The sequence below is a fragment of the Rhinoderma darwinii genome, chromosome 3, assembly GCF_050947455.1.
Source record: "Rhinoderma darwinii isolate aRhiDar2 chromosome 3, aRhiDar2.hap1, whole genome shotgun sequence".
NCBI lineage: Eukaryota > Metazoa > Chordata > Amphibia > Anura > Rhinodermatidae > Rhinoderma > Rhinoderma darwinii.
In genome coordinates this window covers 400733205-400748313 of record NC_134689.1, presented here as the reverse complement: position 1 = coordinate 400748313, position 15109 = coordinate 400733205, and the positions used below count along the sequence as shown (strand labels likewise).

The 15109-nt window shown below is 40.4% G+C and overlaps 1 protein-coding gene and 1 long non-coding RNA gene across 11 annotated transcripts in view; one reads left to right on the top strand and one right to left on the bottom strand.

The window, feature by feature from the left end:
• LOC142750216 (uncharacterized) overlaps positions 1-15109 on the bottom strand; it is a 212875-nt gene that overhangs the window by 17713 nt on the left and 180053 nt on the right. For all 4 annotated transcript variants that reach the window (XR_012882586.1, XR_012882587.1, XR_012882582.1 and 1 more), the window contains one exon: positions 5311-5501. This is a non-coding gene — a long non-coding RNA (uncharacterized LOC142750216). The remainder of the gene's footprint in view (positions 1-5310; positions 5502-15109) is intronic.
• Positions 1-15109, top strand: part of CACNA1A (calcium voltage-gated channel subunit alpha1 A) — a 267076-nt gene that overhangs the window by 191358 nt on the left and 60609 nt on the right. For 5 of the 7 annotated variants that reach the window (XM_075859128.1, XM_075859126.1, XM_075859122.1 and 2 more), the window contains 6 exons: positions 2959-3075; positions 3701-3766; positions 4938-5038; positions 5336-5486; positions 6760-6887; positions 11964-12060. In XM_075859128.1, coding sequence (XP_075715243.1) covers positions 2959-3075; positions 3701-3766; positions 4938-5038; positions 5336-5486; positions 6760-6887; positions 11964-12060 — 660 coding nt within the window. Of the gene's footprint in view, positions 1-2958; positions 3076-3700; positions 3767-4937; positions 5039-5335; positions 5487-6759; positions 6888-10470; positions 10568-11963; positions 12061-15109 lie in introns of all 7 variants that reach the window. The other 2 variants (XM_075859125.1, XM_075859123.1) reach the window with 1 other exon arrangement.

Genomic DNA, 15109 nt, shown 5'->3' with positions numbered 1-15109 from the left:
AGGCAGCTGATCGGTGCATGGTCCGGGTGTCGGACCGCACCGATCATATACTGATGACCTATCCGGTGGATAGGTCATCAGTTGTCCGATCGTGGAAAACCCCTTTAACTGTAACCGTGCAACTGTGAACTGAGCTCCCACAATGCACTGCTCTCTGGCAACAGGAAACCACCAGAATAATGAATGAATCTGTAGCTATGAGTAACTAATAATGATAACATCTGTATACAACTGTATGAGACTGTCATTTACCTTACAATGTAATAAAAATGTTAAACCATTTAACGACTACCAGCGGTCGTTTGACGGCAGGCGTCTTTTGTCGTCGCTGTAGCAGAGGCTTCTGAGCGCTCTGAAGAGCACTCCTCCTCTAATCAGGAGCTGTTACTAACAGCTTCTGAACTTAGAGCAGCCTCTTGATTGTGATTGGAAAAAACTCTGACCCCAGCTGTTTAACCCTTTGATCACCGCAGTCCGTGACCACGGCATGATCAAAGGGAACTACCCTCTTCGATTGCGTCACCGGAAACCTAGTGACATGATCGGAGACTGGGGGAAACACTCTGCAGTCAGCCATGGGGACCTAGAAAGGACCCCAGGGCTGTCTGTTCAGTATGCCTGCTGTTAGAGCTCACTATATATTGTCATAGTGACACAAGGTAATGTATTAGCATACAGGGGTATGCTAATACATTATAAGTATAAAATAATGTTGTAAATAAAGTTATCTCTTCATGGGATTAAAACAAAAATGTAACAAAAAAATGAATTTAAAAAATGTAAAAAAAAATCATTATTTAGCAAAAAAATATATTTTATTGCCCATACATTACATAAGAACTAAAAAAAACAATAAATATTAGGTATCTACACGACCGTCATGAAGAAATTATTTAACAGGTTATTTAGCATGAAACGTAATAAAAAATAAACATAAAAAACAATGCTGAAAATAGCTTTTTCCTATATTCACGCCGAAAACATAAATTATATAACTTACACCGTAAATTTTTTCTACTCCCAAAATGCGCAGACCCCCGTTCTAGAGATATGGCCCACTGTTGTGTTGGCTCCCTATATGCTAATTATCTGTAATTAGCCAACTGGGTGGAGCTGACTTGTCTGCATCTGATGCTAACCAATCAGCATGAGGCAGCTTGGGGCTACTTCACGCCCTGTTGTACAGCAAATTAGCACATAGAGAGTAACACAAAAGTGGGACACATCTGTGGATGGGGGGGTTCCAGAAGAAAAACAGCCCTGGAATCAGGGAGACAGAACTATTCAGGTCAGTTAACCAGTTCATCTTATATGACCTAGTGACAGGTCCCCTTTAAGGCCTTTTCAGGTCTGGTAATTAAGGGGTTATAAAAAAAAAGTTTTTTTCCGCTTCACTTGTAGAGTGATGTATATTGTTGTTAAAAAAAATAGAGTTTTCTCTAAAGGAAATAATTTTTAGACAGTTCTCTAATACTCTTAGGTATTGGTTACCTCCACTATGCGTAAAAGGAGGGAAAATGATGGCCAATTGTGTCTGCTGGGACCCCAGAAGCACCTGTTTTTATTTGGGACTTACATACAACGGATCCCTTGCCATGAAGGAGAAATGTTAAAATGAGAGAGAGGAACGCTTGGAAATGCTTAAATTTTTCTTTATACCGACTGGCATCTCTTGCCAGGGAGAACGTCCTTTTGATGTCCAGCTGGTGATAACTCTACAAAAAGATGGGCCCCATGTATAAAAAAAAAAAAAAGCTGGTACGGGCAAAAATGGGATGAGTTGTCTTTAGTAACCAATGAGATCATTGTTTTAATTTTCTAAGCTACACAGGAAAAAATGATAGCTGAATTCTGATTGGTTTCCATGGTCAACACCTCACATTTTTGTCAGCACTACTTTTTGTACATGTGGCCCTAAGTACTGGGGATCCGTTCCATGTCTGAGTGTAGGGGACTCATACCCAATAATGCGTACCCCTCTCCCCACTTTAATGACCACTTTAGCACAGATTTGGTGTGAGGAGTGGAGGAGGCCAAGCTCTGCATGTGCCAAACACTCCTAACGTAAAATGGCTGCTTGTTTCCAAATACAGTGCATTTGGTTTGATACTTGTTTCTCAAATGGAAATCACATTATTCTTATTTAAACAATCGGTTGGGATGAAGGAGTTAAGAGGGCTCCCACTGGTCCTTGTGTGTGAAAACCGGTGTAGACAAAAAGAAGGAGGAGTTATTCATAGTAGCCAATCAGATCACTCTTCATTTCCAACCTGTGCTATAACAAATGATCGGTGGCTCTGGTTGGTTCCTATGGGTAACACCCGATCCTCCACTCCACCTTTGCATTAGTTTTCATACCTGAGGCCCACAGTGTCTCCACACTCTGCACCCTTTCTCCTGACTTTAAACGGGCCCCAAGTGTTAAAGTAAAGTTCACTGGTTTCGAATGCAACGCTAGAATAAGAAACAAATAAATAAAATTATTGAAAACTATAAAAAAGTTGAATATCTTCGGTCTCTTTATTTTTCTTACTGGAGACAAGATTTTCCACTCTTCTGACTGATCTGTCTCCACCTACAACTTATCTTTTCTCTATTGCTGGAGGACGTGGGGTTTTAAGGGAGATTTAACAGACTATGGGGGAGACTTATAAAACTGAGAGTAAAGAAAAAGGGGAGGAGTTACCTATAACAACCAATCAAGTTGCTGCTCTCTTTTTTTCATAATGGGCTTACAAAAATAAGCCGGGATCTGATTGGTTGCCACATAGCCATAGCACTGTTTTTGTTTGCGGTAGATATTAGAAAACGCCCCGTTATGATGATTTGCCGCTACGTTTTAAAGCATTTTCCCCCAATAATAATTTTATTTATTTATTTCGGTGCTGAAGAGGTCATTCAAGCACTTTTACCGTATTTACTGGATCTCCACTTTCCCTCCCCCTTTTCCCTTTATAGGACAACTTTATCAACCTCAGTTTTCTGCGCTTGTTCCGAGCTGCCCGTCTCATTAAACTTCTACGGCAAGGATACACTATTCGCATTCTCCTATGGACCTTCGTCCAATCCTTCAAGGTACGTGTTTGTTTTATGTATATATACCAGTATATATATATATATATATATATATATATATATATATATATATATATATATATATATATATATATTTATATCTAGCATGCTCTCATTGTATAGAGATAATAGGTGACTATGTAAACTAAGATGGTCTCCAGCACCATACTAGTTCTGGTGGTCTGGGAGGAGAACAACATAGGAAGGGTGAGTGGGGGGATAGTGGAAATGGCTTAGGCTCTGTTCACATTGGCGTCGGAGGCTCCATCATGTTTGCTGGACAAAATATCGCAGCATGCAGCAATATTTTGTTATGTAAAATAACGGAAACCATGACAAAAACCCGAGGGAACCCATTAAAGTCAATGGGTTCCACCATACAAAGGACTTGGCGCTTTTATGTGGTGATGTTGTTACGTGTATGACCAGCTCACAGACCAGTTTACACATAACAGTTATTATTATAATTTGTCATCAGCAATCATTAATCGGTGGGTGGGAAAAATTGTAACGTGTAATCGGCCTTTGTTCTTCAGCTTCTTTCTGGGATGGGTTTTCTGAATGAAAAATGTTTGTGTTTGATATTTGCCTATTTCGAATCTCGGTCCTTTCTTTCCCTCTACAGGCGCTACCCTACGTCTGCCTCCTGATCGCTATGCTGTTCTTTATTTATGCCATCATCGGCATGCAGGTCTGTGAAAGAATCAGTGTGGTGTGTATAGTGTCTACATGTTCATCCAGGTGTTGCAGCTATACTATGCGTTGGGTTAAATTATGTGCATACACAAATGTAGGGCGTACTTGTATACTCTCCCGGATTCTATCCTGCACTCTTGGCAGAGCAGGTAACAATCCAGCAAAAGACTGCTAGTAGTGGCCACTAGGGGGAGCTTGCTATATATGTATTTATATTTCTCATATTGCTTCCTCCTAGTGGTAACTGCTGGCAGACAGATTGTTATCATTAAATTCTGTCATTCATCTGTACTGTCTATGAGGGGGCACTCTGCTGGCAGTATTGTTTATTGGGGGTACTCTGCTGGTAGTATTATTTATTGGGGGCACTCTGCTGGCAGTATTGTTTATTGGGGCACTTTGTTAGCAGTATTGTTTATTGGGGCACTCTGCTGGCAGTATTGTTTATTGGGGGCACTCTGCTGGCAGTATTGTTTATTGGGGGCACTCTGCTGGCAGTATTATTTACTGGGGCACTCTGCTGGCAGTATTGTTTATTGGGGGGCACTCTGCTAGCAGTATTGTTTATTGGGGACACTACTGGCAGTATTTGTTTATTGGGGACACTACTGGCAGTATTTGTTTATTGGGGACACTCTACTGGCAGTATTTGTTTATTGGGGACACTCTACTGGCAGTATTTGTTTATTGGGGACACTCTACTGGCAGTATTTGTTTATTGGGGACACTCTACTGGCAGTATTTGTTTATTGAGGACACTCTACAGGCAGTATTGTTCATTGGGGGCACTCTGCTGGCAGGAATGTTTATTGGGGCACTGCTGGCAGGATTGTAATGTTTATTGTGGGCACTCTGCTGGTCAGTCTGCTTATCTCTGTTTATTGGGGAGGGGGGTACAATGAGGCTCTATTTAAGCCTGTTAATGGTTGCGCTGTTTTTATGAAAGAGTGGCTTGTATTCATAGGCGGGGATTACTTTGAATAAAATTTCTCTCCCAAGTCCCTCTGAAATTGTTACTTAAAATTAGGCAAATATGGTTTAGAGGCGTATGTGTGTGAACCTACAGTACATTAAACATATATGTTCTTGCAGAGTCATTTCATTTTACGTCCAGTCACACGTCTGATCCTTTCCATTTATCTGTCACACTTCCTATCTCATTGCAGGTCTTCGGTAACATAGCCCTGGATGAAGACGATGAGGACACGGCTATAACAGAACACAATAATTTTCGTACATTTTTCCAAGCTCTTATGCTCCTTTTCCGGTAAGTCCTTCTCATCATACTTGTCCTGGATATAGCTGGCCATCATGATGACCTATGCTGGTGTATTAGTCATGGTATATTTACATGATACTTTCTTTAAAAAATTAAACGAGATTTTCATTATTGAGGCAAAACCGGAACATTTTTGCTGCAATTATGCCCTTAGACATGGTTCCAACTTTGCGTGTTTTGTGCAGCTCAAAGCCGCAGCATTTTTTATTACACAATGATGAAGCTTTATATATATAAGACATGGTATAACTTCAGTTTACCGTGCTGAATGTCTTCTTCCTGCAGGAGTGCCACGGGTGAAGCATGGCATGAAATTATGTTGTCCTGTCTGAGTGGGAAACCCTGTGACAGTCAGTCAGGAATAAAGGAGAAGGACTGTGGGAGCGAGTTTGCATATTTCTACTTCGTGTCTTTCATCTTCCTTTGTTCATTCCTGGTGAGTGATGCAGCACTGAAATGGTGGAAAAGAAAAAATTCTCATTAATATTGTTTCTAAAATTTGTGGGTGGAGACATAAATATCCTATCAAAGTTTTTACAATATACAGTAGATCTGCACAAAATGAGGCCTCATGCTCATGACTGTATGAAATGTCGCTACCAGTCCGCACTCTACGTATATGGATGTGCTAGAGTACAAGTTACGCATGGTACTGTATTTCTGACCGTATGTTTCCGTATGGGTACCCTATGAGTTCTGTGCACTTCTCTACAGCTACTGTGTTACAGAAAATGTCCTGCTTTAAAATCAGTCGTCCTTAGCTCTAATTTAGAGGAGTAAAATAATACTCATGAAGTACCCGTATGGAGGATTCACGCGGATCCATATACACGGATGCAATTTTTCAATCCTCATTGACTTCTATGGGGGAAATCAGCATCTATATGACCTCTGATGTAATTTTTTGTCATGCAGTGGCACACCGAGGTACGCGAGCCTCCATAGGATAAAATGACCGCCGTATTACCAGACAGAACTGGTGCAAATCCATAATACAGTTGTGTGCATGAGGCCTGATAGTGAACTGATACTTGTATGGGCTTTCAAGGTTTGTACTGTCTTGACCTTTCTAGGTCCTTATCCTACACTAACATTTTAGGGAACTGAATACACAGCAATTCCTTAATATATAATGATTGTAATTGAATCCTTTGCATGGTTATAAGCTCACAGGCTGAGATTTATACAAAAACCCCACTACTGCCCAGCACGTCCATCCACAGCCTATGTCGGCTCTATAATCTATGCAGCTTCTAAATAGATATCAATAAGGAATTCGCTGTTTATGCCATTTCCTATATATTAATGTACATTCAAGTAATGTGAACCTGCACTTTAAGGCTGGGGGCTACACGAGAGTCACGGCAAAATCGCAAGATAGCCGCAACTCAGTCAGATGTTCTATAGCGGTCGGAAGGTCACGATCATGGTAATTCTCATGATTTTACTATGATACTCAAGCTATTAGATGCCACCTTGTAGCCCGAGCCTAAAAGTGTGGCCCAGAAGTGGAAAAGAAGCCCATTTTTTTCAATATTTATTTATTTTTCTACCTCACTTTAAAATAATAGAGGTTATGGGGTACAGCTGGCATGTTGGAGGGCACGAAGTTAATTTAGGTTATAGTCGTACACTTTTTGGAGAGGTGACTATTGTTGATTTGGTAGACACGTACAACACATGTTGTCATAGCTGTTCTCCCTCTGCAGATGTTAAACCTGTTTGTCGCTGTCATTATGGATAACTTTGAATATCTAACCCGCGATTCCTCCATTCTGGGTCCACATCATCTAGATGAATATGTGAGAGTCTGGGCAGAGTATGACCCAGCTGCTTGGTGAGTCACTTGATCTACCCAATTTAATATAAGATTTGGGAGGGAGGGGGGGGGTGGATTAGTAAATTAATAGAATAAATCAGCTTGTAGACCCTGGAGGAAAAATCATGGATGACTCACTGTCCAAGTAAAGAAAAGAAGGAAGTAATCGGATCAGATGAGGACTCGAGTATTACCCAAGATTCACCAACAGGAATCATCAAGATGGCATAATACTGAATGGAAAAGGAGAAAAGGCCCAGTTTGCCGGAATCAGAAACACTCAAACCAACAGGAACACAACAAGGGAAATGGCTGGAAGTTTGAAACGTTCCATGAAAGCACAAATCAAATGGTTGATAGAAAAAGACTGATCCAATAAAGGATTTTGCACAAAGAATTAGAAGAAAGGTGCATAAAAGTTTTAGAGTTTAACGTAAGAGTAAGAGATAAGATAAGGTGAATACAGGAAAATGATAGGGTACATAGATGATATTTGTTTATTGGCAAATGCATCAGGATGAAAGGGTGTGAAAAAACTACGGCTATTATAATCACTAATGCAGACGAAAAAAAATCAGATTCCCTTTCTTATTTTCCTTCCAAATGGTTGCAAAAGATCCACTATTTGTCTTCACCAGTTTTCATCAATGAAGCCCAATGTCTTCTTGAGTTTTCAGGATATTGTAGCCGATGTTAATATAACATCTTCTTGCCATTCTAAGGACATGGATCATTAATAAAATCTTTCCTCAGCTTTGGAACGTTTCACTAGATGTCCCTCCTGTGTGGTCAGGATTAGATTACTGGGGAAGTATTCGATAGTAACACACACACTTGTCTTGGTGGCTCCTTGTCCGACAGTCTTCACATGGGAGTATGGAGGTGTGCATTATATCTAAGATGTTGTGCGATTTAATGATGTCGCTGGCAGGAATTTGAAGTTATGTCTTTATATGTAGAAACAGGTTGATCTTAGCGGGACAGTCTTCCACAATGTGGTCATGCACTTATGCAACAACAGGACAAGCATTTCTCAACCATTAATGTTCAGAGGCCATTTGAGCCTGGGATCTGACTTATTTAGGTTTACAGTGATATGCCTTTATCACAATGTATGAATGATTCGTTTATAGCGGATATTTTTATAGACTGACCTTCAAAATAACACTTAGCTCTCACTCAGGACATTTGCTGGTCAATGCTAGGTATGCCCTAAAGCTTCTGCATAGCTGACAATGGTGGATCCGATTTGGTAAGATCTATGTTATCTTCTGAGGTGTTCTGTCCACCATCCTCTTACCAATTATCTAGCACTATTGGTTGGCACATAAGATGGACTCACCTTATAGTAGGCTTATCATCGGATGCTCCTTGTTATCATTTGTGGTATAGATGTTGAACCATGACCAGTTGTCTATTGCTCTGTGGTGTTATGATTTGGCAGATGTAAATCTGGGCACAGTAATGTTGTGTTGTGTTATTCGACTAGATGTAGTCTGTATGTTAGCCTGCAGTCTTATTCTTGATATCAGGACCAATCGTGGCAGGATATTATTTTGATATTTATAGACAATGGCATGCACAAAAGAGAGAAGTCCCATAGAAATGTTCAAACTGGGCCCACCGTTTCAGTGTTTTATTTGCTTCGACCTCTACCCTTTTTCCGTTACTTTTGGGCACATTCCCAACCTCCTTGTTAGTTATGAATACAGTTCCTATAGAGAAGGGAGTTCTGCGTAGGTACTCACCACCTAATAGCAAAGGGAGGGAGGCCAACCAGAGTTGGGCCCTCTCACTCCAAGGGCCCAGAAGTATCCCTATGGACTGTCCCTATGTTATGTATGTGCTGGTTTTTAGACACTGCCAAACAATGAAAACTGAGAAGCAAGAGGTGTCTTTCAAGCACCTACTATTGTTATTGTCCCATTCTATCTGTCCATTAGGAATTTTCACTCATATAAGTTAGGCGTATGAGGTTAACACTAAAGATTTATATAGATTATTGTTCAGAAATTTTAAAAAAATTGACTGTTCACACATATTGGAACAATCCTCCACTTCTCCGTCACTTCTACTGCAATGTCTGTGTAAATGTCAGTCTACATTGTAGTTCTGAACCAGGAACTTCGGGATGCAGATAAAAACAGGTCTCTCTCAGAGGACCCTCACAAAGACTTGTGATTGGCACTAGGAGTTATGCTATATCCATTTTGGAAATAATGGAAGAAATGAGATTACCTTTAATATAATGTCTGAAATCGTGGTTTGACTAGAAAATAAGTTTTTTAGTGAGCTCACAGCAAGAATGGTGGAAGGACAGCCATGTCAAGATGCCTTCGCTCCAAGGCTAAAGAGAAGACCATAAACCATGTAGAATGGGGCCACAAGAACCGCTCTACTGCCTTCCGCACCAGTAAACCTCTATATGCCTGTATTGTTTACCATGTGTTTTTCTCTCGCTCTTTCTTTCCACCAATGTATTTTATCCATATGAGTGTTTTTTTATTTTCTTATTCCATTCAAGTTTAGATTTCTGAGCAGTATAATGTTTGTACCTACCTATCTACACATTATTCCAGCCATATGTACTAGTTTGTATGTTTGGATGTTGTGGTTGAATTCTCAAACTGATTGTCAAGGACCCAAACTAAATTACTATTTTAATATTGAATTGGATAATGTTATCCACGTGGACAGGTATAGTGAAGTCTAGTTGAGCATAAAACTGCTCATGCTTGTTCTTCCCTGGTTCTCTACTCAAATTTATAAAGGGTAGTCCACTTTGGACAATCCATTCTTGTTAGAAAGGTCCCTGGTGATAAGCTCATCCCAAGAGATCTGCTGAACAGCGAGAGACACCAGTAGATTTCGTTGCTCCTGTTACCTGCTGGATATAGCGTTTGCAGACTATCCTGTTTGTAGCTTCAGTTGCAGCTAAACTCCAGCAACATCCATCAGAGTGCAACGTTGCTGGAACAATCCAACCTTGTAGGACTATCGGATTTGGCAAATTATGGCTTTATCCAAGTCTTATGGTCACATTGTCACCTATTCTTAGGTCTTACTCACTTCATCCTCTTTATATTGCCTTCAGTGTAGCCATTGTGTTTGCACTAGTGTATCAATGAGGTAACATCCTAGTTGGATGCTCGCGAGTATTTATTTTTTAATAATTTAATAACGTTCAATGTTCTTTATATGAGCTAGATTAAAATATAACATTTAAGATCAGTGAGAATGACAGGTATAAAATACTAGTATCCTTGGCAATGGTTAAGTTTGAGACTTTAGCCATCACATAATGGGGGCGATTTATAAAAAACGATTGTGGAGTTTCCCACACCAGGCGGCCAGGTTCCGGTTCCAGAGCAGTAATCTGGTTGCTTCTCAGAGGTGATACCATAATGTCACTTAACTTTTATAAATCCCCCCCCAAATATGGGTCCGTGTGTAAATGCGTGTGTATTATTATTATTATGTTTGCACATTCTCTGTATCATGCAGGACACAGCACTGCATCCAAGAGCGTATGATTACAGGGAGGGTCACCCATGAAAGCTGCACACCCTCTCAACTAACTCCCCTTCTGTTCTTATTTCAGCGGGCGCATTCATTATAAGGACATGTACAGTTTGTTACGGGTTATATCCCCACCGCTGGGTTTGGGGAAGAAATGCCCCCACAGGGTGGCCTGCAAGGTTTGGAAAACCATTACACAAAAAAAAAAAAATGAAACACAGAACGAAACTTCCACAACCCTTACCCCATATACCCATCCTTCCTGCTCTCACCTTTGGATAATATTCCTTTCTCCCATCCTTCAAAACTTAGCCCGTAATCCCCTGCAAAAGTTTAAGCGGAATGCGCGTTGCTTTCACCTACCTAATTTTAATATATATATAATATATATATATTTTAAGACAGAGCTGTACTCAGCTATGTACACCTTGTGCATCCTATCTCTTTGGCTGTTGGAGGGAGGGGGGTTGGTCAATGGTTCATCCCGTAGCAGCTAAAGGGTATATAGTCTTATGGAAGAAGCATGGGCTTGCTGGGTTTTCCGGGTGGTTCTGGGCACGAATATTTTATTTTTTTGGACTGGGGGAGCCTGCTTTAAAGAAGAAAAAAATATGCTTGATGAAGGGGGAGGGTGCGGAGGGGTCTCAGGGGGGCTCCATTAACCATTCTGGATCTCCTTCCATATTCCATAAACCTCGCTCCCACAACCCCCCCTCCCCCCTTTTACCACCGCCACTGAAAACATTTTCCTCCCTGCTTCCCAAATTTCCTTCCCAATTCATACTGGCAGGACAAGGCATAATTTTTTCCTAACACACCTGTACTGGAGAGAGGTTGTAAAATGAGAATTCTCCACCTGCCAATGGAATCCCATACAAATATTGAAAAACGTAAGATCTGAGCCTGTATAGTTCCTGGGAGAGACACTTTCTGCCCACTCCTGAATGGTATGATGTAGGTGTTACTGTTTTGGGTTGATATGAATGTAAGCTTCCAGTTCCCGGTGTGGGTGACTTCCTCCGCGTCGTCTCCTCAGGTAGTGATAAGTTGATCTAATTTCTTTTCGCACCTTTTCTCTCCATGTTTCTTCAGATCCTTACCCCCCTTTCCTCACTGTGTCCTGGGATATACTCTCTCATATTTATCTTCCTCTCATTTTTTCTTCCTCTTTCTTCCTATTCTGTATTCAATCTACTCTTGCCATTTTCCTTCTCTATTTTCTTGCCATGATCCATCTTTCGTGCTCACCATTATTACCCGCATACTTCCTTCATTCCATTTCTTGGTAATGTACATTTGGATGATACTTTTTCCTCCTTAATGATTTGCCTTTTGTCCTTCTCTGTTTTTCATTTCACTTCTCATTTATCTCAAACATCCATTTTAACTGCTTGTCTGCTTCTACCCACTCTTACGGTCCCATCTCCCATTCCACTTGTTTTATAATGACTGGTCTTATCCTTCCACACCATACAATGTTTTCATTCCCTTTCATGGTCCATTTCCCTTTTTACCTCCAATAAATTCATCTTCCTCTTTTCCATGGCTCTGTGGCTCCTTTCTCTCTGTTCCCAGGGGTCGCATGAAATACACAGACTTGTATGAGATGCTGAGACTAATCTCGCCTCCCTTGGGTCTGGGGAAGAAATGCCCTGCTCGAGTTGCTTATAAGGTAGATCCCTTCCACTTCCCACTACCATGACTCTTAACCTCTTTCCTAGTCCGTTCTTGGGTCCCATATTGTAACTTGCCAGATAGCGGTAACTTAACACTACTGCTCCGCATCTTTGTGCATTTAACAGCAGAAGGGTTAAGAAGTACCCAATAAGAGATCCTTAATGCCAGGGGCTCTTTGTCACTGGAAGCCTCTTAATGGCATTTTTGTCTTTTGATGTTATATTTTTGGTATTTTGACGTGGAGATGTGCCGTCACTGTGTGCGTATGTCTTTGACATGTTCTGTATGTTGAGTGACAATGACAAGCTCTGGGCAAATGAAGGGAGAGAAGTTTAGCTAATAGTAAGTAACCCACTCTCTCTTATGTGGTCTGCTTGTGAACGACAGGTAAAGTTCACATAATAATTCAGATTATAATAAAAGAATCACAGCTTTGGCTTCTTGATGATAGAGTTCAGCCATTATAAGTGTTTCTTTCCATATTGCATAAATATGGGGTATCACTCCTTGTTCCTGTTCACACCATCCTCAATAAACTGGGACAGGAGGGCCCCCTTCCTTTCCATACCTTGTAGGAGAGAAGGACGGCATGACCCTTAGGCCAGAAACCTTCATTGTGAAGAGAGATAGTACTGCCCATGGGAAAGGGTCCACCTAAGCTGGAGCTCACCTCTCTACAGGCCCAATAGCAGTTCCCCAGGCCGCCTCTATGGTTCATACTCTCTTGCTTGGTAATATCTTTTATGGGACTCTTTCGGTTGATGGGCAGGTTTTATATGGATATCTATATAGCTATATAATAGGATGTTGTAATAATTACATGGCCGGACGGTTAGGTCGTGAGATGATTCTCTATTGGCTTGCTCTCTAGCTACACAGTGAAGGTATGTCCCTAGTTATGAGACAAGGTGATCTGTACATGTAAAACTAGCGTCATGATGGTAGATATTGTATAGTAAATTCTGCAATTCATATAGAACGATTTTGTGATATGATTGTTTTCATGTATAGCTATTCTTGCTCTACAGATATTAGTTTCACAGGAAGAGCATGTTATACTTTTTAATGGTCAGGTCCTTTTGCATTTCTAGTTACATGTAAGGATGTTACATAACTATATATACAGGTGTCTATATTTCTCTAGTCGATTGGCTTATAGTCACATTTAAGAGTCGTCTGCAGATCTACTGACATGTCAGATCTATAGGTCCATACTTACGGTGGCAGAATGCTCTGTTGGTACTTGGCCAAATGGACTACAGGTCTTGGGGCACATGGTGGTACCGTTCTAGGCACATGACTGGATGTTATGCAGGTTTTACAGTGGTATGATAGAATGGAAATAAAGCCTTTAGGTACATGGCTAGTGTTCTGCAGGTTTATGGATACATGACAAGAAGGAGTGTAGATATATAGGTATAAGGCAGAATGGTTTGTTGGTCTCCAAAAACATGGTGGTCTGTGGAGCTATAGGAAGGTAGTACGATGGTTAGAAGATCTCTAGTAATATGGAAGAAACTTCTGTAAATGTCTTCCTATGGCAGAATGGTTCGTAGACTGGAGCTCTGTAGTCCTATGGATTAATAGTGTGTAGATCTCTAGTCCCATGGTAGAATGGTCTGTGTAACTTCAGGTCACAAGTCAGGTAAGTTTCAAGATCTCTCATAATATGGCAGGATGGTCTTTTAACCACTAAGTACCTTACAGAATGGTCTGTAGACTTCCAGGTATATCGTAGAATGGCCTGAAGATCTATCGGTATAAGACAGAATAGTCTTTCTTGTACTGTATTAAGATGGTCTTCGAGTCTTGGGGAATTTGGTAGAAATCAGCCTCTGTATACTCTGTAGACCAGTGTTCACATAACGAATAGTATTTAGCTACACAGTTGCATACCAAATCTATGCAGAATGGTTTAATAGGCAGTTACACAGCTAAATGATATGTAGATTTCTAAGCATAAATAAAGAATAGTCTTTGGTCATGAATGGTTGGTCGGTCTTCAAGGTACATGTTGGGTGGTAAATAGATTTTTAGTTGACATAGTTCTATAGGTCTCAAAATAGATAGAATGGTCTTCAGTTATATGGTGATATTGTGTGCTGATTTATTGTCTAATCGAAGAAATGCCTATAAAGTAGGTTTATCGAGTAATTACAATATACTCATGCAGACATGTAGTAATGGTATATATGATTATAGGCATATACTGGAAAAGTCCATAGGTTTGTGGGGCAAGAATGGTCTAGAAAAGCCTATAGGTGCTCACGTTCATTTTTAGATTAGGGTTACAAGTACATGTTGGTATGGTATATATTTATAGGTTCATGGCAGAATGCTCAGAGAATGGTCAGAGAATGGTCAGCCTGTCTTCTAGTTCTAATAGGGGCTCTTGTAGTTTCCTATATCACATCCAGATGAATCTATCACTCTTTCTTTTCCTGTCTCTGCATTCCTTACTCTTTTATTCTGTGTATCTTCTTCTCTTGTCTCTCCACACTCACTATGGTAAGTGCACAATGCATTGGAAGGATGATGCAAGGCTGACCTAACCCTTGTCCCTTCCTGCTTGACAAATATCCTCTTGCAACAAGATCTAAATCAAAATGATTTCCAACCATGAATGAATAAGCTGTGTTTATGGAATATTATTAGAAGAACACATGGGGAACACGGATGATAGATGATGTATATAGGAAAAAGTTATATTTGACAAAAGCAGGTACATGCCTTCATTTTAAAGTGATGCTTTCTACCTGCCTGATACTTGTGGGAGACATTATATAAGAGGTGTCCTTCCTTACCTTTTCTCGAGATATCCTGGGATGAGTGTTGTGTGAAGACCAACTTTAAGTAAAAACACTTTTGCATTGCTCTGCTGGGCATTATGAGAAACGCTCACGTTTTTAGGTTGATGTTTTTTAAAAGATGGTCATTTTTGTGCCACTTATCTCAGAATATCTTGAACCAAATGAAGAGATAAGGATGGACACATCTGTAAGGCATTTTATATAATGTCCCCATATCACACACACATATATATA